This window comes from Neomonachus schauinslandi, chromosome 9 (genome assembly GCF_002201575.2).
Source record: "Neomonachus schauinslandi chromosome 9, ASM220157v2, whole genome shotgun sequence".
In the NCBI taxonomy this organism is placed as follows: domain Eukaryota; kingdom Metazoa; phylum Chordata; class Mammalia; order Carnivora; family Phocidae; genus Neomonachus; species Neomonachus schauinslandi.
In genome coordinates, this window is record NC_058411.1 from 75,763,342 (window position 1) to 75,789,377 (window position 26,036).

At 41.0% G+C, this 26,036-nt stretch overlaps 1 protein-coding gene across 2 annotated transcripts in view; it reads left to right on the forward strand.

Moving 5' to 3' along the window:
• Positions 1–26,036, forward strand: part of FMN1 (formin 1) — a 385,670-nt gene that overhangs the window by 187,893 nt on the left and 171,741 nt on the right. For both annotated transcript variants that reach the window (XM_021695357.2, XM_021695358.1), the window contains 2 exons: positions 8,482–9,248; positions 13,666–13,816. In XM_021695357.2, coding sequence (XP_021551032.2) covers positions 8,482–9,248; positions 13,666–13,816 — 918 coding nt within the window. The remainder of the gene's footprint in view (positions 1–8,481; positions 9,249–13,665; positions 13,817–26,036) is intronic.

Here is a 26,036-nt window from a genome sequence, read left to right on the forward strand (position 1 = left end):
TTTGTGGGGACCAGACAAGCAAAAGTCTCCCTCTGTTGCTTGAGTTTCAGTACAGTGTGTTCCTTCGATGATATCTCCGAGCAGTGGTAATGTGAAGGATATTAAAAAATAATGAGGATTTGGTAAGGGGAAGGAAGGACGAGCCCCTGAGGAGGCTGGGGGAGTTGCCTAGAGTCTAGTCCCTAATCAGATTAAAACCACAAATGTGGTTAGATTCTACTGCGTAGTTTATTATACTTATGGGAACAGCCTTTAAGCTTGTTGTGGAAAGCACACTAATCCACAATATTTTGAATTGTTAAAATTAAATGAATGTCAACTTTTAGAAATACTCACACTTTAAAAAAAAAAAACCAAAAGCCCTAGATGTTTTATTTGAATTTTGTAGGCGATAATAACTATGAAATCTCAGTTTTATGTTGTGCGTGGGGCTGTCAAAGAGGAAGTGACCACATGTACCTCTCTTTAAAAATGTTTTTGAAGCTGGAAGTCTAGTTGGGTGGGTAATACAGAGGCACAAGGAAGTCTTGATATTTAAAACTAAGGAAATAATTCAATTCCATAAGCATTTATGGATCACTAACAAGACAAGCAATATGCAATGTTCTGGAAGTTCAGGCATGAATAAGGCACAGTCCCCAACTGCCTGGAGCTTTTAGATTCAAAGAAGATAAGCATAAATGACTATAATGCGATGTGAACCTAGCAAGTTCTTTGGCAACAATGTCAAAGAAAAATTCTTGTCAGGAAGAGTCAAGAAAAGTTTAAGCCAGAGGGTTCAGCTGAACTTGACTGAATTTTCCTTTAGGGCTTTCACTAGGTGGAAATGGGCAGAAAAGGTGTAGTAAGTAGTGCAAATAGCATGTGTAAAAGCATAAAAATGGGGTTGAACATAAGCTGATTCTGTAGTGGTGCAGCACAGGGAAAGTATAGAGAAGTATCTGGAAAAGTTAGCAGAGGCCAGGTTTTAAGGAGCCATGAGGCATCATGGAAAGAATGTAGACTTACCTGCCGTGTGGAGTAACTATTTTCAATATAGGTAATGAAGGGGTATTCCCCTTGTGGGGACATAGCAGAATCAGGAAGGGGCTTTTCCAAATAGCACATGTTCCTTTGGCAATTCTGAAATGACCCAAGTGTAAGTCATTGCCAAAAAGAATCCACTGATACCGTGGTTTCATACTGTCTCAGCTGTGCTTGGAGCAGAGTAAAGATTAAGGACAGTGGCTGTTGATTTCAACTCTGGATGCCCTTTGGAATCCCTTGGCGAGCTTTAAGGATATCAGTGCAAGGACATCATCTCAGATCTCTGAGAATGGTGCTGCCCATCGGTATTTTTTTACAGAGCTCTCTAGGTGTTTCTAATGGAGAGCAGGCTGAGAAGCATGACAAGAGACAGATAGAAGTAGTGCCAGTAAGGAAAAGGAAGATTAAAACAAAATGGTTTAATTGGGATTGTTCTCTTAAGGATTGTGAATTTGCATCTTTCTTAGCAGGAGATATAGATCACTAGGCTATTGTAAATGGGAAGAGGATGCACTTAAAAATGAAAGCAGTAGAAGCAATCAAGTTATGAGTCAAGGAAGGTGGATAAAAACATGGATAAACATAGATAAAACTTGAGGAAGATGTCAAACCTCAGCACCTGTCTCCTTTCAGATGGGATATTGGGATGAATGCAGAAAAACAGATTTTCAGCAGGGAGGGGCAGGGAGGGGGGAAACTCCTAGTACTTCATATGACCTAAAGATCATTTAACTAGGAATAAGTGGAAGGTTTACAACTATTTTGTCTCCCGTGTACACGCATCATGTTCAGTGTGAAAGTAAAGGAGCCTGAAAAGAGAGTCACCAAGGGTTCAAAAGCATTATGTTCCCTTGACCCAGCCTCCTCTGTAGTTTTGGCTGGAAGGAACTGGGCTTGGTATTTCATAAAGATTCCCAGGATCTTAGGCAAACTTTGTCCAGGAAGGAGTATATGATTATCTGACCGAATACTCTGGGTTTGATTCACCAAATCACCAGCAGTCCTTCTAGCTGTGGCTCTAGGTAAAGAGAGGAAACAGCACATAGTTTCACACATGCAAAGTGGAAGGGGCACTTAACAGAAAGTAGAGAGGAAAACAGGGTTAAAAACTAGCTTTGCCAAAGGTTTGATTATTAGGGTTTCTTATTATAATCCCAGTATATTGGTATGGAGTATATGGAAATTCAGTATTTCTTTCTTATTTGGGAATTCTACATATCCGTGGATACGGATTGTGAGGAAGCCATTCATGGAATCCATGCTTAGTGATCTGTCCCCTTACTTGGGGCGTTTGCAGGAGAGAAGGGGTGTTGAGAGAAGATGGCATTTGCAAAGGCCCAGGTGCATGAATGAGCATGGTCCTGGGAGAGGCAAGATGCTATGCAAGAGTGGAATCCGGGCCTATCTGGGGAAAAGGCAGGAGCCAAAAGTGGAGAAAGTTGACAGAAAACAGATCAAAGGAGACTTCAGTGTGTCCATGCTAAAAAGGTTCAGTGTCGGGGTGCCTGGGTGGTTTAGTTGTTAAGCGTCTGCCTTCGGCTCAGGTCATGATCGCAGGGTCCTGGGATCGAGCCCTGCAACGGGCTCCCTGCTCAGTGGGAAGCCTGCTTCTCCCTCTCCCACCCCCCACTTGTGTTCCCTCTCTAACTGTCTCTCTCTCTCTGTCAAATAAATAAAATCTTAAAAAAAAAGGTTCAGTGTCAGTCTGTAAATAATGGCCAATTATTGAAGAGATATCAAAGAATAAAAATCTGCATTTATTAAAAAATTCTCCTGGAATCATTGTGGCTTAACTGTGGTCAGGAAAATTAGTTAGGTGGTTGTTGCCGTTGTCTAGATAAAGAGGACCAATTGAAAAGTTGAGGCAGTGGGAATGGAAGGAAGGGGATGAATCAGAGAAACCAGTGAGGCTTATTGATAAATAGTATGTTGGGAATGAGAGAGAGAAAGCAAGAAATCCCTTATGACACCCAGGTTTCTGAATGTGATGACTGGGAAGATGAAGATGCCATTAACTGCAAGAAGGCATTTCAGAGGAGGAACAAATTGAGGTTTGGCAGTGATGAGCTCATGATGAGTTCAGACGTGTTAAGTTTGAGGTGGCTGATTAAACATGCAGGTAGATCAATCAGGAGGATGTTTGGAATTAGGGCTTTAAGGTGACACTTTGGAAATAATAGTGTATAGTAAATGAGTGTTGCAGTACCCTATAAGGATACAAGATGGTCCAGAGAGATTGTGTGGTGTGAGAAGGGTGAAATGGCAAGCAAGATCCGTAGGGAACAACATTTAAGGGATGAATGGAGGGAGAGGAGTCCACAGATTGACTGGAGAGAGCTGAAAAGTGGGAGGAAGTTGGGGGCAGGTAGAGAAAGTATATCAGGAGTTAAGGAAGCAGGGAGAATTTCAAGGCCCAGGCAAGAGTCAACTCTTAACACTGCAACTTAGAGGGCAAGATCACAGCAAAGTGCTGACCAAATGTAACACTCAAATCGCAGGATTTCAATGAGTTGGGGGTGGGGCCGGGGGCAGAAAGGAGAATGGATGAGAAAGTAGATCAAGCGAGAGTTGTATGCTTTTTTCCCCAAAAATTCTGCTTTGAAAAAGAGACAGTGAGGAAGAAAGGGCAACAGAACAGAATAAGAAGGTATCTTTAGGGGCGCCTGGGTAGCTCAGTTGGTTAAGCATCCGACTGTTGGTTTCGGCTCAGGTCATGATCTCAGGGTCCTGAGATCGAGTCCCACATCAGGCTCCCTGCTCAGGGGGGAGTCTGCTTGAGATTCTCCCTTTCCCTTTGCCCCTCCTCCCGCTCACACACTCTCTCTCTTAAAAAATAAATAAATAAAGTAACTTTATTTTTGCTTTAGATGGATAGAGCATGATGCGGGGAGCCTGCTGAGAGCTGAAAGCAAGATGGTGTGGCCACTGGCCTCTGGGACAGTGGCAAAGAGACAGTAATAATGGTAGCAAACTTACGTGGCACCTACTATGTTCCAAACACTCCTCTATATGTTGTTTTATATATATATAAACTCATCTACTTCGCAGCTGCCTTATGGGGTGGAATCTGTTAGTATCCCATTTTACTTATGAGAACACTGAGGTCCAGAGAAGTTAAATAACCTGCCCAATTTGTGCTCTACCCACTGCACTAAGCAAATGCATTACAGAGTCACCAAAACAATGTATAGGTACATATATCAGCTTCAGCGGCTTCAGAAGATCATTGGTTAAGAGGTAGATGGGAAGGGCATGGGACAAGACCAAGGTGTTTGCTGTAGATACAGGTCAGTTGTGTGATAAAGGGAAAGTCTCTCTGTGGAACATGTCTTTGCAACTTTTTCCTATTATTAAGAAGCTGAAAATTTTTGGCTCATCAATGTTATTTGACTCTTAACTTTCTTGGAAGAAGGTTAGTTGGGAACAACGCGCCAGAGTTAGTTTGTTGTGGCAGAAATGAACTAGTCACTGTAATGAAATTGACGGACATCAGGGCTGGGCTGTAGCTAGAGGTGGGCAAGAGAGGGAGGGGGAGATGGTGACGGGCAGGATGTTGAAACACAGATTATCTTGATCACATAGTTGAATGAAACTTGAAATTACATTCAGGCATTTGGTAGTAGAACTCCTGAAAGATTGGGTAAAGTTTTGTATTTGTGCTACCTTGTTTATCCAGACTTGCTAAAGCTTTTCCTGGTTTGGTGCCCATCATTCCACAAAGGTGGCATTATTTGGAAATGTGAAAGAATAATTGCAAATCTGTTAGTCTTTTCTTCTAATATTATCATTAGCAATAGTACCTAAGAGTAACATTTATTCAGATGTCATGTACATTTCTAAAAATCCTAGAGATGGCTCAAAATCATCCTCACTTTACACTTGGGGAAACTCAGACTTGAAGACACGAAGTCCCTTGCCCAAGGTTGTAAAGCTAGCAAGTGGCTAAGCTGGGATGCAAATCAGGTAGTATGAATCCAGAGCTCAGGTGCCTAACCCTCTGTGCTATATATGAAATAGATGGTGTCCAGATTTCACCTGTTTTTTCAGAGTTGCATCAGGCTGCCATGTTCACGTGTGAGAAAATCAACTTTAGAAAAACCTTGCCTCTAGTTCTACTAACCATGGTTACTTGGGGATTGGTTCCTAAGGGAAAAAGGCTAGTATAAATATAGTTATAAGGTGTCTTAATGAATGTGGAGAATCTTCACATGTCTTTACCTTCTCTGGTGAGGTCATTACAAATATTTCTTTACCTTTTCAACGCAAAAGGGATCTGCGCTTGTGTACACTTTGGTGTTCTAGACATTTGTGGGCTGAAATTACAGTGAAGAGAGTTTTGTTGGCCATCAGGAAGGCCCATAGGACAATGACTGGTTAGAACTGTTGCTGTCGTTGTATCTATCTACTACTTGTTGTGCTAGCTGCTGGAATACAGAGGTGAAGGATGGTACCCTCCCTGATTCCATCTCATGGGAATGTATAATCTGATGAGAAAGGCAGAAATTAAATGAGGTCACCAGAAATATTTAATTACCGTGAAACTGGATTCTGGAAACCCTAATAACATCATGAATTTGACTGTTTTCCAGTTAATCAAAATAGGCTAAATGGCTTTGAAGGCTGGGAAACAGACTAGTTAATGACCAAGAACATGTCAGCTCTGTGCTAATAAGTGTAAAACCATAGATTCGAGGCATTGAAATAACTGAAAAGATAAGTGTTAAAAAGGTAAACGTCCTTCCCATTTACAAGTGCACCAAAAACTGTAAGATACTTAGGAATAAACCTAACCAAAGAGCTAAAAGATCTATACTGTGAAAACTATAGAACACTAACAAAAGAAACTGAAGAGGACACAAAGAAATGGAAAAATATTCCATGCTTATGGATTGGAAGAAAAAATATTGTTAAAATGTCTATACTACCCAAAGTAATCTACACATTTAAAGCAATCCCTATCAAAATACCACCACCATTTTTCACAAAGCTAGAACAAACAATCCTAAAATTTGTATGGAACCACAAAAGACCCTGAATAGCCAAAGCACTCTTGAAAAGCAGAGCTGGGAGGCATCACAATTCTGGACTTCAAACTATATTACAAAGCTGTAGTCATTAGGACAGTATGGTATTGGCATAAAAACAGACACATAGATCAATGAAACAGAATAGAAAACCCAGAAATGGACCCACAACTCTATGGTCAACTAATCTTTGACAAAGCAGGAAAGACTATCCAATGGAAAAAAAGATAGTCTCTTCAACAAATGGTGTTGGGAAAACTTATTTTCTTACACCATACACAAAAATAAATTCAAAATCAATGAAAGGCCTAAATGTGAGACAGGACTCCATCAAAATCCTAGAGGAGAACACAGGTAGCAACCTCTTTGACCTTGGCCATTGCAACTTCTCACTAAACATGTCTCCAGACACAAGGGAAACAAAAGCAAAAATGAACTATTAGGACTTCATCAAGATAGAAATCTTCTGCACAGCGAAGGAAACAATCAACAGAACTAAAAGACAACCTATGGAATGGAAGAAGATATTTGCAAATGACATATCTCATAAAGGGATATACATATAAAGAACTTATAAAGTTAACATGCCCCCAAAATAAATAATAAAGAACTAATAAAGAAATGGGCAGAAGACATGAACAGACATTTTTTCTTTTTTTCTTTTTTTTTAAGATTTTATTTATTTATTTGACAGAGAGAGACACAGCGAGAGAGGGAACACAAGCAGGGGGAGTGGGAGAGGGAGAAGCAGGCTTCCCACTGAGCAGGGAGCCTAATGCAGGGCTCAATCCCAGGACGCTGGGATCATGACCTGAGCCAAAAGCAGACGCTTAACGACTGAGCCACCCAGGCTCCCCGAACAGACATTTTTTCAAAGAAGACATCCAGATGGCTAATACACACATGAAAAGAGGCTCGACATCACTCATCATCAGGGAAATACAAATCAAAACCACAATGAGATACCATCCCACACCTGTGGTATCTCAAATTAACACAGGAAACAACAGATGTTGGCAAGGATGTGGAGAAAGGGGGCCCTCTTATGCTGTTGGTGGGAATGCAAACTGGTGCAGCCACTCTAGAGAACAGTTTGGACGTTCCTCAAAAAGTTAAAAATAGAACTACCCTATGACCCACGAATTGTACTACTAGATATTTACCCAAAGGACATAAAAATACTGATTTGAAGGGGCACATACCCCCCAATGTTTATAAAAGCAGCATTATCAACAATAGCCAAATTATGGAGAGAACCCAGATGTCCATCAACAGATGAATGGATAAAGAAGAGGTGGTATATATAGAGTGGAATATCACTCAGACATGAAAAAGAATGAAATCTTCCATTTGCAAAGACGTGGATGGAGCTAGAGTGTATTATGCTAAGTGAAATAAGTCCATCAGAGAAAGACCAAAGCCATATGATTTCACTGATATGTGGCATTTAAGAAACAAAACAGATGAACATAGGGGAAGGGCAAAAAAGAGGGAAGCAAACCATAAGAGACTCTTACCTAACTACAGAGGACAAACTGAGGGTTGATGGAGGGAGGTGGGTGGAGGATGGGCTAAATGGGTGATCGGTATTAAGGAGGGCACTTGTTGTGATGAGCACTGGGTGTTATATGTAAGTGATGAATCAGTCAATTCTACTCCTGAAACCAATGTTATACTATATGTTAACTAACTAGAATCTAAATAAAACATTGAAATAGAAAAAAAGGTAAATGTCTTATAAAATACAGTTTAAAATCCTGGGTATGTGGAAGACAAAAATAGCAAATCTTAATAGTCTCATTTTCTGTGTATTTGTATTGCTTATTTATTACTATATTATGAAAAATTATGAAACAGACCCAAATATTGATCAGGGACAGCTTTAATATGGAAACTTCTAGAAAATACGCCTGTGCTAGCTTCTTCTCACATCTTCTGTTTCTGCTGTGTTGGCCCAGAAACCCCATAGAAGAGGTATTGTAAGGGAGACTGTGAGGATAGCCAGAAGAATCTCCATTTTTTTCTTACAGTTTTCTTTTTCCAACCCCAAATTAAAAGTAATAAAAGATATATTCAAGCATGTTCAAATTTTTATGAACACTTTGTTTTGCTTTTGATATCAAAACGGGGTGAAAGTTCTTAGGGGACAGTTTTACTGTAAGCCTTAATCCATGGTAATTATTCCCCATGAGGTCAGATTGGATGAAATTATGCTTCTACTCCAACGGTTTAAGTCTTTGAAAAATGCCTAAAGTGAAATTTATACCCTGTCATATCCTCAAAAGAATGTCTCTGTGTTTCCCTGTGTTGATGTAGGCTGGGCCGTGGTGGCACAGGGATGATATTGAAGTTTTTATTTTGGATATTTGTTTGTTTTCGGTTTTGTTTTTTAGTAAATTCTTCACTCTCTTTCCCACTGCTATCTCTACAGGCTCAGTTTGAACTCCAGGCATTTCATATCCGGGGGGAGCACGCAGTGGTTACGGCAAGACTAGAAGAAACCATTGAAACTCTCAAACGGGAGACAGAACACCGATGGCGAGGAGGACGTGAAGAGATGAGAGATGTGTGTATCTCCACTGACGATGACTATCCTCCAAAGACCTACAGAAATGTGTGCATCCAGACAGACAGAGAGACGTTTCTCAAACCCTGTGAAGGTGAAGGCAAGACAATCAGAAGCAACCAGATAATACCCAAAAAGCTGAATATCTCCTCTCTAAGTCAGCTCTCTCCCCCAAATGACAACAAAGACACCCATGTAGCACTTCAGTCTGTGGAAGGCCTCTCACCAAGTCAGCAAAAGGCATCGCCTCCCCCTCCTGCACCACCCCTCCCAGCAGCCACCCCTCCCCCTCCTCCTCCTCCCCTCCCACCTGGACTTGGACCTTCGCCACCAGTACCTCCACCACCACCTGTGAGTGCTGGACCGCCACCCCCTCCGCCCCCTCCTCTGCCTCCAAGTGCCGGGCCTCCTCCGCCTCCTCCTCCACCACCACTTCCCAATTCTCCTGCTCTGCCCACCAGTGGGGGGCCTCCTCCTGCTCCACCACCTCCAGGACTTGCACCCCCACCTCCTCCTGGACTCTTCTTTGGAGTTGGCCCTTCTTCTAGCCAATGTCCTCGGAAGCCAGCCGTTGAGCCGAGTTGCCCCATGAAGCCTTTATACTGGACTAGAATACAAATAAGTGATAAAAGGTAAGCCCAACTCCTCTGGCCCATTCTCAGGTTGTGAATTCCCAGGATTTTGCACAAGTGACATTTTATTCTTCCCAGTTGGATATCTGGGTACTGTGACATTCATTTCTCAGATGCAGTATAGTGAGTACTTTGGATAAACAATGTTGGAGTGTTTAGAGGGAGAATGTCTCTACCAGGTCTTGTCTGTATTTGCTATAGACTGATGCTGGGAGAACAGTGTGTGCAATGTCAGATCCTTCTCTAAGATAAAGGTTCCATTTTACAGACTCTTCTTAGAGAAGAGCCCTGGTCTAAGTTGGAGCCTTCTCCAACATCCCTACAGCTAGCAAGTAATCATACGGACATAGAGCCTGAACCTATACTTAGGTTCACTGAAGATTTTTAGAATATCTGTCTTGTCTTTCGATGGGATCATCAACCTTATGATCTGGATACTTAACAGGTATGTGTAATTTTTCAGGTTTTATTAGAAGAGCCAGACATAGCTGAGTCATTAGCTCTTTAGGTCAGAAGGGAGTCAAAAAACAGAAAATCTCTGCTTGAACGCTCATTCCCGTAACTGTTAAATGCCCTCACATCTTATACCTTGTTGCTCAGAGAAAGTGCCAGTAGAGTACATCTAACATGTGTATAGCTTGTTAAGCTGGGTCTGTATGGCAGCAAGATAGGTTGGTTAGAAACTTCCATTCAAACATATTTGAATTTAATTTCTTCTGCCTCATTTCAGAGTCTGTCAAGAGGACAATGAGAGAGATGTTGACAATCTCTAGATTTGAAGTTCATTTGTTTGCAAAGAACAGCAAATAGAGAACACGTTTTTAAACACAAATTTTTGAACTTATTCCCCAAATCATTATGTGGTGGTGAATCTTTCAATTTATATAACATTTTGTATGTGGAAGGCAGGATATTAAACAAAATAACATGAAATTCACAATTATAAAGCAACTGGAAGTCACTATAGGAGGAGTGGGTATTACCTTCAAGCTACGCATATGGTGAACGAAGTTGATGATGTGCTTCATATTGGCCCCTTTCCTCTAACCAAAAAAAATAAGGACCAAGAGTTTATGTGTGGAAATCTTGATGCTTTTTTAAAATGCTGATACTTTATTATTTCCCAAATGAATGGTTAAAGAGAGAGAGAGAGAGAGAAGATCCCGAAATAGCTCCTAACGATTAGTTGCAGTACTAATTTCCTTTTTGTCCCATTCAAGACTCAGATGACATTTCCTAAGAAATAGTTTCCCAGAATATTTATATGGAGCTGTGCTCCCTTATTAGTGTTCTCAAAAATTAATGTACAGACATTCCAGAGTGATGAATCCCACCTGTCAGCCCTGGGGTAGTGTGTTCTGACAGCACATGGAACTGTTCCACACCTGCGTCTCACTAGCCTGCCTCCACTCTGTTCCCCTCAAGACTCCGTAAGCAACCAATATCCTAGACCATAGCAGTGGTATAACGGTACTGCTGGGAGATATGGGCCCTTTGCCCACTGTTCAAGGTGGGACAAGGTCAAGCTGGAGATATAATCGTTATGTTTTTCACTCCTTATGTAGTTGGCCATTTTGAGAACGAGAACAATTACATACTCAAGCTCTTACTAGTTTCACTATAAGTTTAGGGCTTCAGTTTTAAGCAAAATGAAAAGTAGATGAATGTACGGAGTTTCTGGCATGAAGACTGCAATATGGCCGCTTCCCGCTGCTCCACACATTTAGTCTCTCTTATCGTTGGTTTTGTACCCTCAGAGCATGCGTACTTCTTTTAAACTAAAAGGCTGTAGATTTTCCGTGTAGTATTTATTTATGTACAAAACTAAAATTATTTAGGGTGTGTTTTTTAAAAAGAGAGGAAATGGTATTTTAGTATTTTGTACAACCAGGAGGGTAAGCACTGTGTATAATGTACCCATGGTAAATCTTGGTCTTGGTCTTCTGGGGATCTAGCAGTAAAATATGAATTTTCTCCATTATATATGTACTGCCTCTCACCCACCTGATTGTTTTTGTTACTAACATGAACTGATTTTTAACTTTTGCCATTTTGCATTCTTCAGTGTCTGTTTTCTGGCTTCTAGAATAGGGAAGAGACATTTAGTTAAAGAAAAAGAAATCCTAATCTGTCTACTTTTTTGGCTTCCTAATAAATATGTTTTCCTAGTGAGTATCTTCTCCTCCTTCCTCCTCTCCTCCCTCCTCCCTCTACCATTTCTCCCCTCTCCAGTCTCTCTTTCCTCCTCCTCCTACCTCCTCTTCCTCTTCTTGTGAGCTAGATTTGTATGTTCAGTGGTCAGAGAGGAAGTGATCATTATAACAGAGGAGATGGTCTATTGTGAGCGAGTTCTTGTTACTGCCCAACCAAATGCCTGCTGTCCCCAACTCGCTGAGAGGTAGTATTCCAAAATTCTTTTATTCACTATTGGAAATGCCTTTTCCCATAGAAACAATGTAGTAAATGGTCATGAAGTGTTCAACCTATCAAAGCCAATTTACTCTAGAATAGGAGTGAGTTGCAGCCTACTTATACTAGCCTGAGCTCAGAGTCCTTGGAGCTGGGGCCAAGCAGTACAGCTGAAGGGATGGGGGTTGGGGAGGTGGGGGATGGATGGGCTGAACAATCCCCCTGTGCATCACACCACCTCCCTCTACACACCCTCTCCTCGGCTTCCCAGAACCTGCATGAGGCCCAGACCAGCAGCCCTTGACAGACTGCATGCTCCAAAATTCCCTGGCTCTCTTCTGCCATCAAGATCCCCCTTCCCAAGTGCAGCTGAGATTAGCACTTAACAGTGTTTGTGTTTCAAATGGAAGTTAAGTGAGTGGCAGAGGTGGGCGGCTGAGGCAGGAGCACAGGGATGGATGTACTTCGTTGGAGGTGTCCTAGATCTTGGGTGATGATTTCACAGGTATTCATTATACTCTTATACGTTATAGATGTCACACATATACTCTTAAATGGCTCAAATATTATAAAAAAGTGGAGAGAAGTGAATCTGAACAGACCAAAATGTTCATATTTCATGGGAAAGGCAGACATGTAGCAAAATGTGAACACACAGATCCGAGGAGTCAGTCTTCCCATCTGTTTTGAATATGAAAATGGCCTTTTAGCATCAAAACATTTTGTGGACTACCCCATATAATAATAGTTCTTTTAGTTTTCAGTGATGGAAAAAGATACATATTAAAACAAAGGTAGGTACTTACAGATATTATGGATCATAATATAGACATATATTTGAAAAACAAATGTGTAGATGAAACATTATTTTTTTCTGTCTATGGGTATTAAGAGTGTTTAAAAATAATTTAAGACAGTAGACACTTGGGGGAAAATGTGTTCTGACTAAAGGAAGCCTGGATGGTAACCCTTCCAAGTTTTGGTCTCAGAGGCAGTTCTTTTATACCTGATTTTCCATATCTTCTTCTCTTTGTTTCAAAACTAGTGCCCCTGTTTTTTGAAGATAAAAAAAAAAAACCCTAGAAACAAAAAGTACAGCCTCCCCATGGCTGCTTTAGTTGAAATCTCTGCAGGGGCTGGTGCAATGAAGTTTTTTGGTTTGTTTTCGTTGTTAAAAACTGTTGTTGTTGGGGCAGAGTGTTCTAAATCAAGTATTTCTAAATGAGCTCAGTCTGTTCACAAATTAGGGGTCTTGCCCTGAGTTGACATGAGCTAATCCTAAAAACCATTTTTAAAAGTATTAGAAAAAGCCCAAAGAGAGGGTGAATCTTTACCTTAGTAGAAGGTGAAGAATTTTTTTCTTTTTAAGAATTTTTATTAAGAATGATCCCATCAATATCTCAGAATTGGTTATCTTTTCAGCATTTATGTGATGCCCATTTTTACCCATGATGGAAACACCATAGACTGAGGGAGGAACAGCTTATATGGCATCAATCATGTGAATCGCAGGATTTCTGGTCCCACTTGGTTTCTCTAAATCTCTCTTTCTCTCTTTGATTGTATCTAATGATCATTCGGTTTTGGAAATGGTTGTGAGCTTTGATGTTCTATAGTATATTTTGACTTAAAAAAAAAAGGTGTAACATGAAAAGCTCTTCTTCAAGCTTTATTAGAAGGAGATATATAAAAACATACATATATAAATATAAACAAACTGAGGGTTCTAGAGGGGATGGGGGTGGGGGGATGGGTCAGCCTGGTGATGGGTATTAAAGAGGGCATGTATTGAATGGAGCACTGGGTGTTATACGCAACCAAAGAATCATGGAACACTACATCAAAAACTAATGGTGTAATGTATGGTGATTAACATAACATAATGAAATAAAATTAAAAATATATATATATAATCTTAAATGAGTTATAAAGTGAATTAGAGATTTCATTATATTCTGTTCTTTTCTGTTTTGATTTTAATGTTTAACTTATCATTTTCTCTTTTAAGCCAAAATGCTACACCAACCTTATGGGATTCCTTAGAAGAACCTGATATTCGGGATACTAGTGAATTTGAGTATTTATTCTCCAAAGACACAACTCAGCAGAAGAAAAAACCTCTGTCAGAGACCTATGAGAAAAAGAACAAGGTCAAAAAGGTACTGAATGACTATAGTAATAATTGTATTTTTTTGTCATACGTGGGAATTCATTATGTGCTGCTGGTTTGCTGTTTTCCAAAAATGTTTTGGAAGGTTTTAAGTCACTGATGACAAAAGGGAGTCAGTAGTTTGAGAAATCTGTGCTTGTGCTTTCAGTCATATCTGAATTTTCAAACTATCTTCTTAATTTGATCTGGACTTTTTTCAGCAAATAATTCTATTGAAAAAAATATAAAATTTAACTTGTAATTAGTGAAAGTAATTATATGGAAAATGTCTTACTCATTAACTTATTTATAAATGCATTCATTTAACAAACATTTATTGGGAGTATATTTATGCTAGGTTTTGTTTTAGGCCCTTGTGGTCCAGTGTGGTAACCATTAGCTACATGTGGCTGTTTAAGTAATACAATTAGATAAATTAGATAAATTAGAAATTCAGTCCTTCAATGGCATTCGCCACTTTCAGTTTTGTTTTTGTGGCTAGTGGCTACCATATAGCACAGATTTAAAAAAAAAATGTCATTATAAAAGTTTTATTGGGTAGCACAGTCTGACATCTGGGATATGTTGGTGAGAAAACCCCAAAGACCTTTGCCCTGTGGTACTTATGTTAAAAATCAGCGTTAGAAACAAAACATTAAACCACTCGAAAAAGCAAGGTAAGGAAGATGGATTTTGGCAGGGTGAGGGCAGGGCTGCAGGGTTTGTTTTGTTTTGTTTTGTTTTTAAAGATTTTATTTATTTATTTGACAAAGGGAGAGACAGCGAGAGAGGAAACACAAGTAGGGGGAGTGGGAGAGGGAGAAGCAGGCTTCCCGCTGAGCCGGGAGCCTGATGTGGGGCTCGATCCCAGGACCTCGGCATCATGATCCGTGCCGAAGGCAGATGCTTAACTGACTGAGCCACCCAGGCGCCCCAGGGCTGCAGTTTTAAGTGGAATGTTCAGAGTAGTCCTCATGGAGAAGTTGGCTTCTGAGCAAAGACTTGAGGACTTGAAGTCAGAGGCTGCCAGCCATACATCAGAGAGCAAGTTCAAGATTCCCCAAGCTTTCGGGCAGATGTGAAGTTGAATGGCAGCTGAGCCATGCACAGGCTGCATGACCTAGGTCAAAGTTCTTCCTCTCTTTGCCTCCATCCCCTCACTGTAACCTGAGATGATGACTACTCATATTATTATTCTAAGTAGTTATTAAATGAGGTAATTGATATATCATGCTTAGCACAGTGTCTGAAGCCGTCAGCTCTCAACAAAGGATGGCTACTCTCATTTTGTTAGTGTTGATGTTACTGCTGCAAATTCTCAGCATTAGCATTTTGATAATAGCATAGATGGTGCTGAGGAAAAAGTATAATGCATCTATGGTTCTGCTCTTGATTTGCTGTGTGAGCTTGGGCTGCTCGTCTGTATTGTCTAGGCCATATTTCTTCCTTTTCTATAAAAATCTGAGTCTACCTGACCCACCAGGATGCTGTGAAATTGAATCTAAGAGGGTGTGAAGGAAATATTTTGAGAAGTGTTATACTGAATATTATCATCAACCCTTTATTCTTAAATTATTTAGCGGGCTTCATGCATTGATTCTTATCTCAAGGAACATTATGATTACGAAATCAGCTGTGCCTTAGAGGGGCAAAAATGACAAAAGCCTGAATGCAGTTTTCTGTTAATCAAATCAGGTTCTCCCACTGACTTGAATTATGAATGAAAATCATCATCAAAGTTTTTCCTTTTTTTTTTACCACTCAAGCACATGGGAATTATGTTTTCATGAGAAAAATGTGACACCAAAAATAATCAAATATCAGACCAAATCTCTCTTTTTTTTTTTTAAGAGTTTTTTTATTTATTTGACAGAGAGAGACACAGCGAGAGAGGGAACCAAGCAGGGGGAGTGGGAGAGGGAGAAGCAGGCTTCCCACCGAACAGGGAGCCCGATGCGGGTCTTGATCCCAGGGCCCCGGGATCATGACCTGAGCTGAAGGCAGACGCTTAACCCACTGAGCCACCCAGGTACGCCCAGACCAAATCTCTTAAGAGGACATATTGCATGAAACAATTTGAAGTTTTCAACGGCTATATATTCCCATGCAGTGTGAGGTTCATACGAGACAGAAGTAAGTGTGCTTTAAGGGCTAGCTGGCTTATTAAATGCCATCTGTAGACGCAGAAGACTCCTTTCCTGTCTGAAAAACACAAGAATAATTTCTGTATTCCACAGCTAGCCTCAATTTACCTCTTCCAGGAAGCCACTTCTGGCTAACCAGGAACTCCACTGAATGTTTTCTTACGCAATATCACATTAAATTTTTGTCCTCTCTTCTCAGATCGGTATTACCCCATTCTTTTTTTTTTTTCTCCCTCTGGATGCTTGGTAACATGTTGTTTACTCATAAAACGAATTACTTCTGTTTTGGCAAATGAGTATTTTTAAAACATCAAAGAATTTGTTTTTAAAACATCAAAGCATTTGGTTGTTTATTCTTATTTCTTATCTCATAATTGTTTGCCTGTGCAACAGAGGATTTCCACTAAGGCAGTTAGTGCTTGATATGTTTATTCTGTTCCCCCGTCTGAGGGGAAAAATATGCTTCATTTGAACTCTTTAATCTTTCTGAGCAGCGAGATTGCTGTCGCCCCGTAGAACCCGCGAATATGTGTAGTCTCCACATCTCTCTTCAAGTGGAGGCAAACCTGTGGATCGACTGGGCTTTACCCTCTCGCGACTGGTTAGGAGTTTTCAGTGAGACTGTGGCCTATGTGAGAGCTGAGATTTTAAGTTTTACAGGAAAAAACGAGCTGAGTCAATGCCAGAAAACTCTAACCCTGTCCCTTATGAGCTTTCCCTCCGCGCCCGTAGTCAGATTTCACACTTTGAGATGGATGTCTCTTCCGAGAGCCAGATTTTTGTTGTTGTTGCTCTTAAAATGAAAGTGAAAGTAAATTGCAGAGGTTTTGAGCAGCTGGGGGAGTTTACAGCATCAGAGGCCAACTTCTATCAGCTTAACCGCAGAATGATTCCCACGCAAGGCAACCAGGAAGAACATCGGCCAGATGGGTCTCATTCCTAATGATCGGAGTGGAGGGTATGTTGGAGATTTAAACATCAAGCATTACGAGTCTTGGCTGTAGGGGCTCAGCCAGCGCTGAGACTTCCATGTGAGTACCTCTTAAGTGGAGCTGGTCTTCATTCCTCTGTGCCATCTACATTCCTAGTTCAGAAGTAACTGTCAGAATCGCCAAGATCCTGCTGAACTTGGACACTAGTTTCTATTTCATCTTCTGTAGTATCATTTGAACTTCCTGTCACTGGCAGTGGTTATCAGTAAGCAGATACATATATTCTTTGGGCAGGGATCCTGTTCCATAATATCTTATCATCTGAGAGTTGGAAGGAACCTTGCCAGTCAGCGAATTCTGTACATGAATTTTCAGTACGGCGAATTTCGGTACATGAGAAACTGAGACCTAGAAAGATGACGTGACTTCTCGGGTTTGCACACCAGTGACTGGGAAGACGCCAATAACGACAGACACTTGAGAGGATGTACAAGAGCCTCAAATGTGTCTTCATTCCCCGTTCATTTAAACATGGATTTGCCGCACGGATGATGGTCATAAATTTTACTGGGATGACTGAGCTGACATTTATAAATGAGAGTGGTCATTAGTAAAATCACCAACAAAATACAGCTACACTTGTACAAATCCAAAATATTTCCTATATTAGAAAAGTATCCCAAGTTTGTTTGTTTGTTTGTTTGTTTTTGAGTCACTCTTTCACGAGGAAGCTAGATCTTTGAAAAAAAGGATGCTTTGGGTGTAACTCCCAACAATCTATGCAGATTGAGAGCTGTTTTCCTTTGACTCTATCAACCATTTTAAGTATTAGCTGTAATACTAAGATTTGTACTCCATACTCGGGGCTGTGCCATCCTCATTTGTGACACCAAACCGTTCTGCGACGACAAACATAGCAGTCGCCGAATTGAGAACCGGAGCTGAAAACATCAGCTCCTGTTGGCACCACCAACACTCAGTACTGTCTCCTACTTTTTTTTTTTTTTTTGGTTCCTAATAACCTCAGAGCACGTTGTTTCACTTTCCCACACAGATTCCTTTTCTATAAAACGGGGAATAGCAACCCTTTACAGGCTTGTTATGAGGATAAAATGAAATCATGGTGATGAAAGTACTTTTTTTTTTTTAAAGATTTTATTTATTTGACAGGGAGAGACACAGCGAGAGAGGGAACACAAGCAGGGGGAGTGGGAGAGGGAGAAGCAGGCTTCCCATGGAGCAGAGAGTCTGATGTGGGGCTCGATCCCAGGACCCATGACCCGAGCCGAAGGCAGACGCTCAATGACTGAGCCACCCAGGCGCCCCGTGATGAAAGTACTTTTAAGTATTTCCTAGAACTATGTATTAATACTTTTAGTCTATGAACTAATGATAAAGTTTTATGAAGAAATTTTGAATGTCATTGATCCCCAAGGTCGTTGAGGAGTCTTAAAACATTAGTATGTCCATCGCTGAAACTATTTGCAAATGGTGATCTCTAGAGCATTCCTGTTTTTCAGGATTTATAGAATTCCACAACTTCCTAAATGCCACATGCAGACATCTGGTAGTTCATCTTACACTGGTTATATATAGTCTTTTGCACTGTAAAACAGAGTTTCCACTGTCAATATGCCCATACTTACACGGTCTCTAAGTTCCATTTGTTCCTGGGAAAGGTAGGTCAGCACCTTGACATGGAGCCAGGAATCTGCCTTCATCATCTGAGATTCTTCCTCCTGGTACCTGTCAAGGAAGTGGCCGCTCTGATAAACTTTCCAGTTGCTTCCCAAACTCACCCTACAACTTGCAGAAAATTAGCATGACCTGTCACTATTCTTCCTCTCTTGAAATGCCAAGATCTCACTTTGAATTATAAATCATCTCTGGACTTGTTCCCTCCTCTGTAAGATGCATAAAATCATTCCTCTCCCTCTGCCTTTTTAATAGATATTTCTTAAGAATTAATGAGATAAAGACTATTCCCTGAGCACTTGGGGGGACGAGCTGGGGAGGGGTTCTGATGCTTCAGCAGACACTATTCTGTTGAAACTTCCTGGAGCCAAGAGCCTTCAGTTGTAACTTGGTCACTTTGGCGAGGATCATAGCTGTAATTCTTAAATCCCAGACTTGGTGTCTCAGTTTAGTGGGGAGGGAAGAAGGTTAGAAGGAGAATGTTGTTTGGAAGCCTGAACATAAATTTATAGGGTTTTCATAACCTGTTGCCTTCCAAGTTTATATAATTTCAGCTTTTGTATACAGAGATAATGTTTCTGGGCTGCCTTGGTAAGGTATGTGCATTATTTTTTCCCCCAGGAGGGGGGATGATTTGCCAACCCCTTTGTATTTCTCATGTGTTTGAAAAATGAGTGGTGAGGTTAGGGGTTATCATCTATAGAAATGAGTGAAATAACTTGCCCATGTGTTGATTGCACCAATATATATGATCTTGAGGTCATTAGTGCTATGTCCAGATTCCTTAAGTGATATCTGGATTGATAAGGGCTTTCCTGTTCTTCAGCTTAAAGGCCCCTGACCTGCCAGACATACCAAAAGCAAACGGGAGCTCTACCCCACAATAGGCACCAATTTACAAAAGTTGTGCCTTGCAAAGTTTATTTGGAAATAAGGTGGCCCCAAAAGTTAACTTGTACTTTTACTTTATTTGCTTATTTTTAAAAAAAATGTGGCTAGAGCTTGTCAAGTAAGGATATCAATGATTCTTTCAGAAAGTTAAATCTGAATATTATTCTTGGAGTTCAGCTATATTTCTCTGTTGGCTGTTAAACAGTAACAATCTGGACTCTGCCTCCAGCCAGCCACGGAATCATTAGGATGCTCATTACCTCCCCCAACCACAAGAGGGCACCTAAGAATGCCGAGACTCAAAGCGAAATTAGTTTCTTCAAGCTGGGAGAAGTGTGCAAACCTGTACAGAAGAGTAACTGGCCCTCAGCACCCTCCTTAGTCTCCTTAAGTCTCTTCACTGTGGACCATGAGAGCACATCATCCACACAAAGTGCTGGGAGCCAAGTGCATATGAGAAAGGCCTGTAGGTATTAGTAGAATAGAAATTACTATTTGACATAGTTCCAGTGCTTAGAATGAATGACTGTAATATAAAAATGCATAAAGTATTAGGATTAGCCCCTATGTAACTGATCCTAGAATCACCTCCACGACCTGCATGTGCGCGCAAACACACACGTATACACAGCTTTATAAATCTTCCATATCTGAAGGGAGGGAAGTTTTTTTTTTTTTTTTAAGGGAATGAAGAGTTATTTGAATATAGATTTTGTTTTGAAAAAAATATATTAGATATGACAAGATAGGCTATGAGAAAATCATTCTAAATATTTATATTTTTAAAAAGTATCCTTCCACCTGGTTGAAGAAAGTTTTGATTTCTTGCCTGTGTTTTTCTGGACCTCTCATTTATGCTGCATTCAGGCCCTTTTCTAAGACTATGACATGGGCTGGAACTAGACAGGGATTTGAGGATGGGTGCAGATGCAGTGACCCCTCTGGCTTCCACTTCTGAGCTAGAAGTATGTGAAGATATAATAAGAATAGGCAAAGATCTTATATGTGCATTTAAGTCACAAAAATCAGGCCGCTGGATGCGTTCGCAGCTGAACTCATAAATGCTTTGCAAAGTGCACACAACTCCAACATACACAAAGGTCGTGTGTTCGCGCAGGGACATGCTTAATGTGGACAGAAATAAGTCTCAAGAACCTTGCATTTAGGTTATGTGTATCAAGTGAAGATGACAAGGATTTCAATAGCGATGATAATAGTTAATGCTAAGTACGTGGTTTTGGGTTGAGTGCTCGGCATGTATTAACTTATCTCATTGACACAAGAACCCAGTAAGATGGTTACTGCTATTTTTTTTTTTTTTTTAAGATTTTATTTATTTGACAGAGAGAGAGAGACAGCGAGAGCAGGAACACAAGCAGGGGGAGCGGGAGAGGGAGAAACAGGCTTCCCGCCGAGCAGGGAGCCCGATGCGGGGCTCGATCCCAGGACCCTGGGATCATGACCCGAGCCGAAGGCAGACACTTAACGACTGAGCCACCCAGCCGCCCCAGATGGTTACTGCTATTATTCCCATTTCGTAAGTGAGGAAGCTTCAGCCTAGAGGGGTTACATGACTTGCCCACCATTGCACAGAAGTGGTAAGGAAATGGATCTAACAACAACCCCAGAGCTTGTGCTCTTAATTACTTGACAAATGGTCTGTTGGACTCAGTTTAACTACAAGTCCTGGCTTGAAGTATACTTCAAGGCTGAATATTCCTTGGTCATTGTTTAGTGAAAGAAGCACTAGCTTTGGTGTCAGTAGACCTGGTTTCTACTTCTGGCTCTGACCTTAGCCAACTATTGAATCTTGGGCAAGTTCTTTAAATTCTCTGGCTCTCAGGTCTCATCTGTCAAAAAGACGCAAACTTTAATTAGATGAATTACAACGATCCGGTCATTACTTCCACCTTGCAAATAGGGGCACTCAAGATCCACCAACTTCCACTTTACTTATTAGAGAGAAGGTAGACAAGGGAATTACATGTGAACCAACATCTCCATACTCAGCCCCAGGCACCATCTGAAGATCGAGCTGCTTGACACCATCACACCATGTTGTAAGAGTCATAGATATGTGGGAGCTCAGGGGATAATTGTCAGTAACCCCCAATCTTAAGAGACACAAATGGACCGGAGAATTCTCTTAAAATAAACCAAGTTTTTTTAAGTACTGGGGTCCTGACAGACTGGGAATATGATGGGGGGAGATCGCAACGAAGAGGCGCCAGAGATCTTGTCTTCAAGGTGAGTAGTTAACAGTTGCGGTGTGTCCAGTCACGTAACATCTCCGGCCTTAGTTTCTGTAACTGTCACGGCATCCAAAGTGGATGTGTTTAAAGATGCTTTCCAGATGCAGAATATCAGATCATATCTGTGTGAACACCTTCACACACACATTTTACAACTGAGTGTAGGCAAGTGTGTGAGTAGAAAGAAACTGCAAAATCGGACCTTGCTTGGTCAGTGAGGAACGTGGGATATAACGCAAGCCAGCCTCACATCACAGTTTTCTTCCTTCAAAGATGCCATGTTTCCCTTCTCATACTTGTCTCTACTTAACAAAAAATGCATTTGGCAGCATCAGCCTTTGGTCAGACTGGCCAGCCCCCATCAGCTGGTGTGGCCCTTCACCATCCTCTCCTCCTCCGTCTTTCAGAGTTTCCAGGGTCCAGAGGCCAGCTAAGAGTTCAGGTTACACCAGACAAAGCTGTCCTCGTGTTTCTTAGGACAGTCTGGCTTGACCCCACTACTATGGCCACACTTCCAATTTTTGATAAAATACCTTTTGGCCCAGAGCTTGATTTCAGTTAGGCCTGACCTGATTTCTCTCCAGCTGAGGCTAATTTGCATGGCTGTAAACACGGGCCTTACAAAGCTCACCAACTGTGATAAAAGCAAAGGAAACCTGAGACCACTGGAAACTCCAAAACCCGCCTTCGGTATCTGAGCCTGACTCTGAGTCACGCCTCAGCCCGGGAGGCTGCCAGCATGCCGCAGCTAAAGAAATGTTATTCTGATTGATCTGATTAGGGCAGCAAGGTTAGCCATGGTCAATTTACAAAGACAGTATGAGAAGAAATCATGTGTGTAGCCATGTTATGGGTCAGCGAGGCCCCTGCCAGAAGTTATGAAAAGCCACAACTTTGCCAGGACCATTATCAGGTCTCCTGGGTGGGGTACAAATGAGATTGGAAGGTTAGGGGCCCCTCCAGTGGGATGAATGACAAAAGGGATTGGGCTGAGAGGAGCTAGTGAATCATGCTTGCTTCCAGCTGGATTCCTTAGCTGCCAAGCCCCTTACGTGCGAGTGGGAGAGCCTGGGAGTTCCCCAGTGCAGTGTGAGGAGGACTGTCCTAGCTCCTCATTGCAATGGAAAGGAGAGGGTGGAAAGACTCATTGGAGAAGAACATGAGGCTCTAGATTGACCCACCGAAGCAGCCAGATGGAACCTATTGGGCATTCCGATCCCTTCCTCCACCCAAGAGTGGTTTAATTGGGATCTGGCTCCAGGCTCTGGTTACTAAATAACCTGAGTTTTAGTGTTTTCATTTTCATTAATTAGCTTTTATGCTAGGTACCTTATTAGTCAATTAGGCATTTTGCATGTGCAAAATATCCTAGGAGGTGAGAAGGGGGTCTTTAAAAATAATTTAGAGCTGCAAGTACCAGGGGGTTAATTCATGACCTAATTATCACATCACTTTTTACTCTCTCGCAGACTCTTGTACAACTTCCTTAGTTTACAGCAAGCACAAAAACTAACTTTTAAACTTTGCTTTCAAATGGTTATTGCCTTCATACTGATTTTGAGGATTTTGGATCCTCCTCTCTGGGTGTGGTTCTCTTCTTCCCTGTCCAATTTAGGAACATCAGTGTTACAACACTGGGATAAGGTGCATTAATTAACAAAGAAAGATTTATTTAAAATGTAGCCAACTGAAAGCCACATTACTTGAGCTGGGGCTCATTATAGATAGTTCACTCTGTACTATAATCATCTTACTAATGGAAAAAATTAGACATTGAGATGGTTGCTTAGAGAAGAATGTGATTCAGAATGGAGCAGCAAAATGTCTAAAGCATATGATGTTTAGACTGATTTAGTAAGACCTTGGAGAAACTGGACCATGCAATGTCTTTGTTGTGGATTACGTCCCCTCTTGGGGTGTGGCGATATCCAGACAACTCAGCCCTATGGGACACAGCCATTCATTTGCCACCAAAGGAAGGGGAAAGCCTCTGAGGCTGAAGGTACATGTGGAAGGAGATAGGTACAGACTCCCCCACTGGTCTGTGAGTCCTGTCAGCTGAGATCTTGGGGTTTGTCCCAGAGCCACCAAGAAGCCAGGGGCAAGGCTGTCGTAGAGGCCTGAGCTCCAGGCCTCCGAGCAACTGTTTCCTCTAGTACACCCAGTGCACTGAGAGTCACAACTAGTGTGAGGATGGAAGGGGGTAGTGTAGTAGTTCCACATGGGTTTCTTTCTGACTCATCACTGTGTTCATGGGACAAGGCTGTTCATCCCTCTAAGGCTCCTCCATACAGTTTCCTCATCTGTAAAGTGAGAATAATAATAGTATCTACTTCAAAGGGTGACTATGAGAATTAAAATAATCTCTGTGTTTAGCTTGGTGCCTGGTGCAGAAATGTTTGCTGCTGCCACCATACTCTTGGCACCATCATCATTAACATGACGAGTAGGAATAAGAACAATGAGAATCCTCTAGTGTCACCCCCAAGGAGAGCAGAAGGTTGGACTCAACCAGAGGCCCCATTTCTCCTTCAGTCATGGCTTCTGAGCCCACAGAGAGCTACAGGATGTCCCTTTTACTCTGTCCTTTCTTTGCGTGTCCCATGGGGACACAACTATATCATTTTTTTAAAAATGCATTTAAGCTGGATGCTCAGAGATGAATGTCCTCGAGGTGTGCCAAGAGAAAACAATGCAACAGAACAAAAAGGTAACAAAATGTGTCTCCATTTACTAAAACTATTTCTGTTTGGCTTTCATGGGAATCTGTGTTTGTGATACAATTTTAAATATGTCAGCTGCTGGTGGGGACATAGGTGGCCTCCTGGAATCCTTTTAGAGCATGATAAGCTACAAATAAATATAAATACGTCTAGAATGGCTGATTTGGGTGATGATGGAATTCAAAGTATGATATTTTAGGTTGGTTTCCATATTAATGAAATAGACTGAATTAGCTATTATACTTTATTTAAATTTTCATCAGCATCATACATGGATATAATTTTAAGACTTAAGCGATATTACGGGGGCGCCTGGGTGGCTCAGTCAGTTAAGCGTCCAACTCATGATTTCGGCTCAGGTTGTGATCTCGGGGTTGTGCGATTGAGCCCCACATCTGGCTCCATACTGGTCATGGAGGCTGCTTAAGATTCTCTCTCTCCCTCTCCCCCTCCACCCCTTCTTTCTTTTTCCCTCTCAAAAAAAAAAAAAAAAAAAAAGAGAGAGTTAAGGAGTATTAAAAGACTTAAGAAAATGAAAAGGTCCTGCAAATATCAGCAAATTTCAAGCAATTTTTCATACAGACCACATTCTCTAATCAAACTGAAATTATATATAAAAAACAGCAAGATAAATATGTCAATAACAAAAACCTTGCCTTTTCAAATTTATATTCATACTGTAAATAACTCATAGATTAAGAAAGAAGTTATAATGGGACTCAGAGAAAACTTTTTTTTAATTTAAATTCAATTAATTAACATATAATGTGTTGGTTTCAGACGTAGAGGTCGGTGATTCATCAGTCTTATATAATACCCAGTGCTCATTTCCGCTTACTGAGTGATGGACAGTAAGCAGAAAACACTTTAAACTCAAAAAATAGGGCACCTGGGTGGCTCAGTCGGTTAAGCGGCTGCCTTCAGCTCGGGTCATGATCCTGGGGTCCTGGGATGGAGCCCCGCATCGGGCTCCCTGCTCGGCGGAGAGCCTGCTTCTCCTTCTACCTCTGCCTGCAGCTCTGCCTACTTGTGCTCTCTCTCTATCTCTCTGTCAAATAAATAAATAAAATCTTTAAAAAAAAAAAAATAAACTCAAAAAATAAAAATATTGTTTATCAAGACTCCTAGGATGTAACTAAATGTATGGTTATGAATGTTTATATTAGGGGAAAAAAAAGGTCAAAAAAAAAGTTAGCTTCCAAAATTAATAGCTAAAAAAATCCCAAAAACAAAGAAAATAGAAAAAAATGTTAGGTTAAAAGATAAGAGAAGCCATTTTTTTTAGGTCAAATGTGATCAAATATTTACAGTTTCATATGATTCAACCAAATACAGTTTAAAAGATGAGAATGGGAATTTAAAAGAAATTTTAAAACATTGTACAAAAGATCAATAAAGTTAAAAGTTCTTTGAAAACAATAAAATTCACACACTTTTGGCAGGATTGAGCAAAACAAACATATATAAAAATATTAGGGGGCGCCTGGGTGGCTCAGTTGGTTAAGCGACTGCCTTCGGCTCAGGTCATGATCCTGGAGTCCCGGGATCGAGTCCCGCATCGGGCTCCCTGCTCGGCGGGGAGTCTGCTTCTCC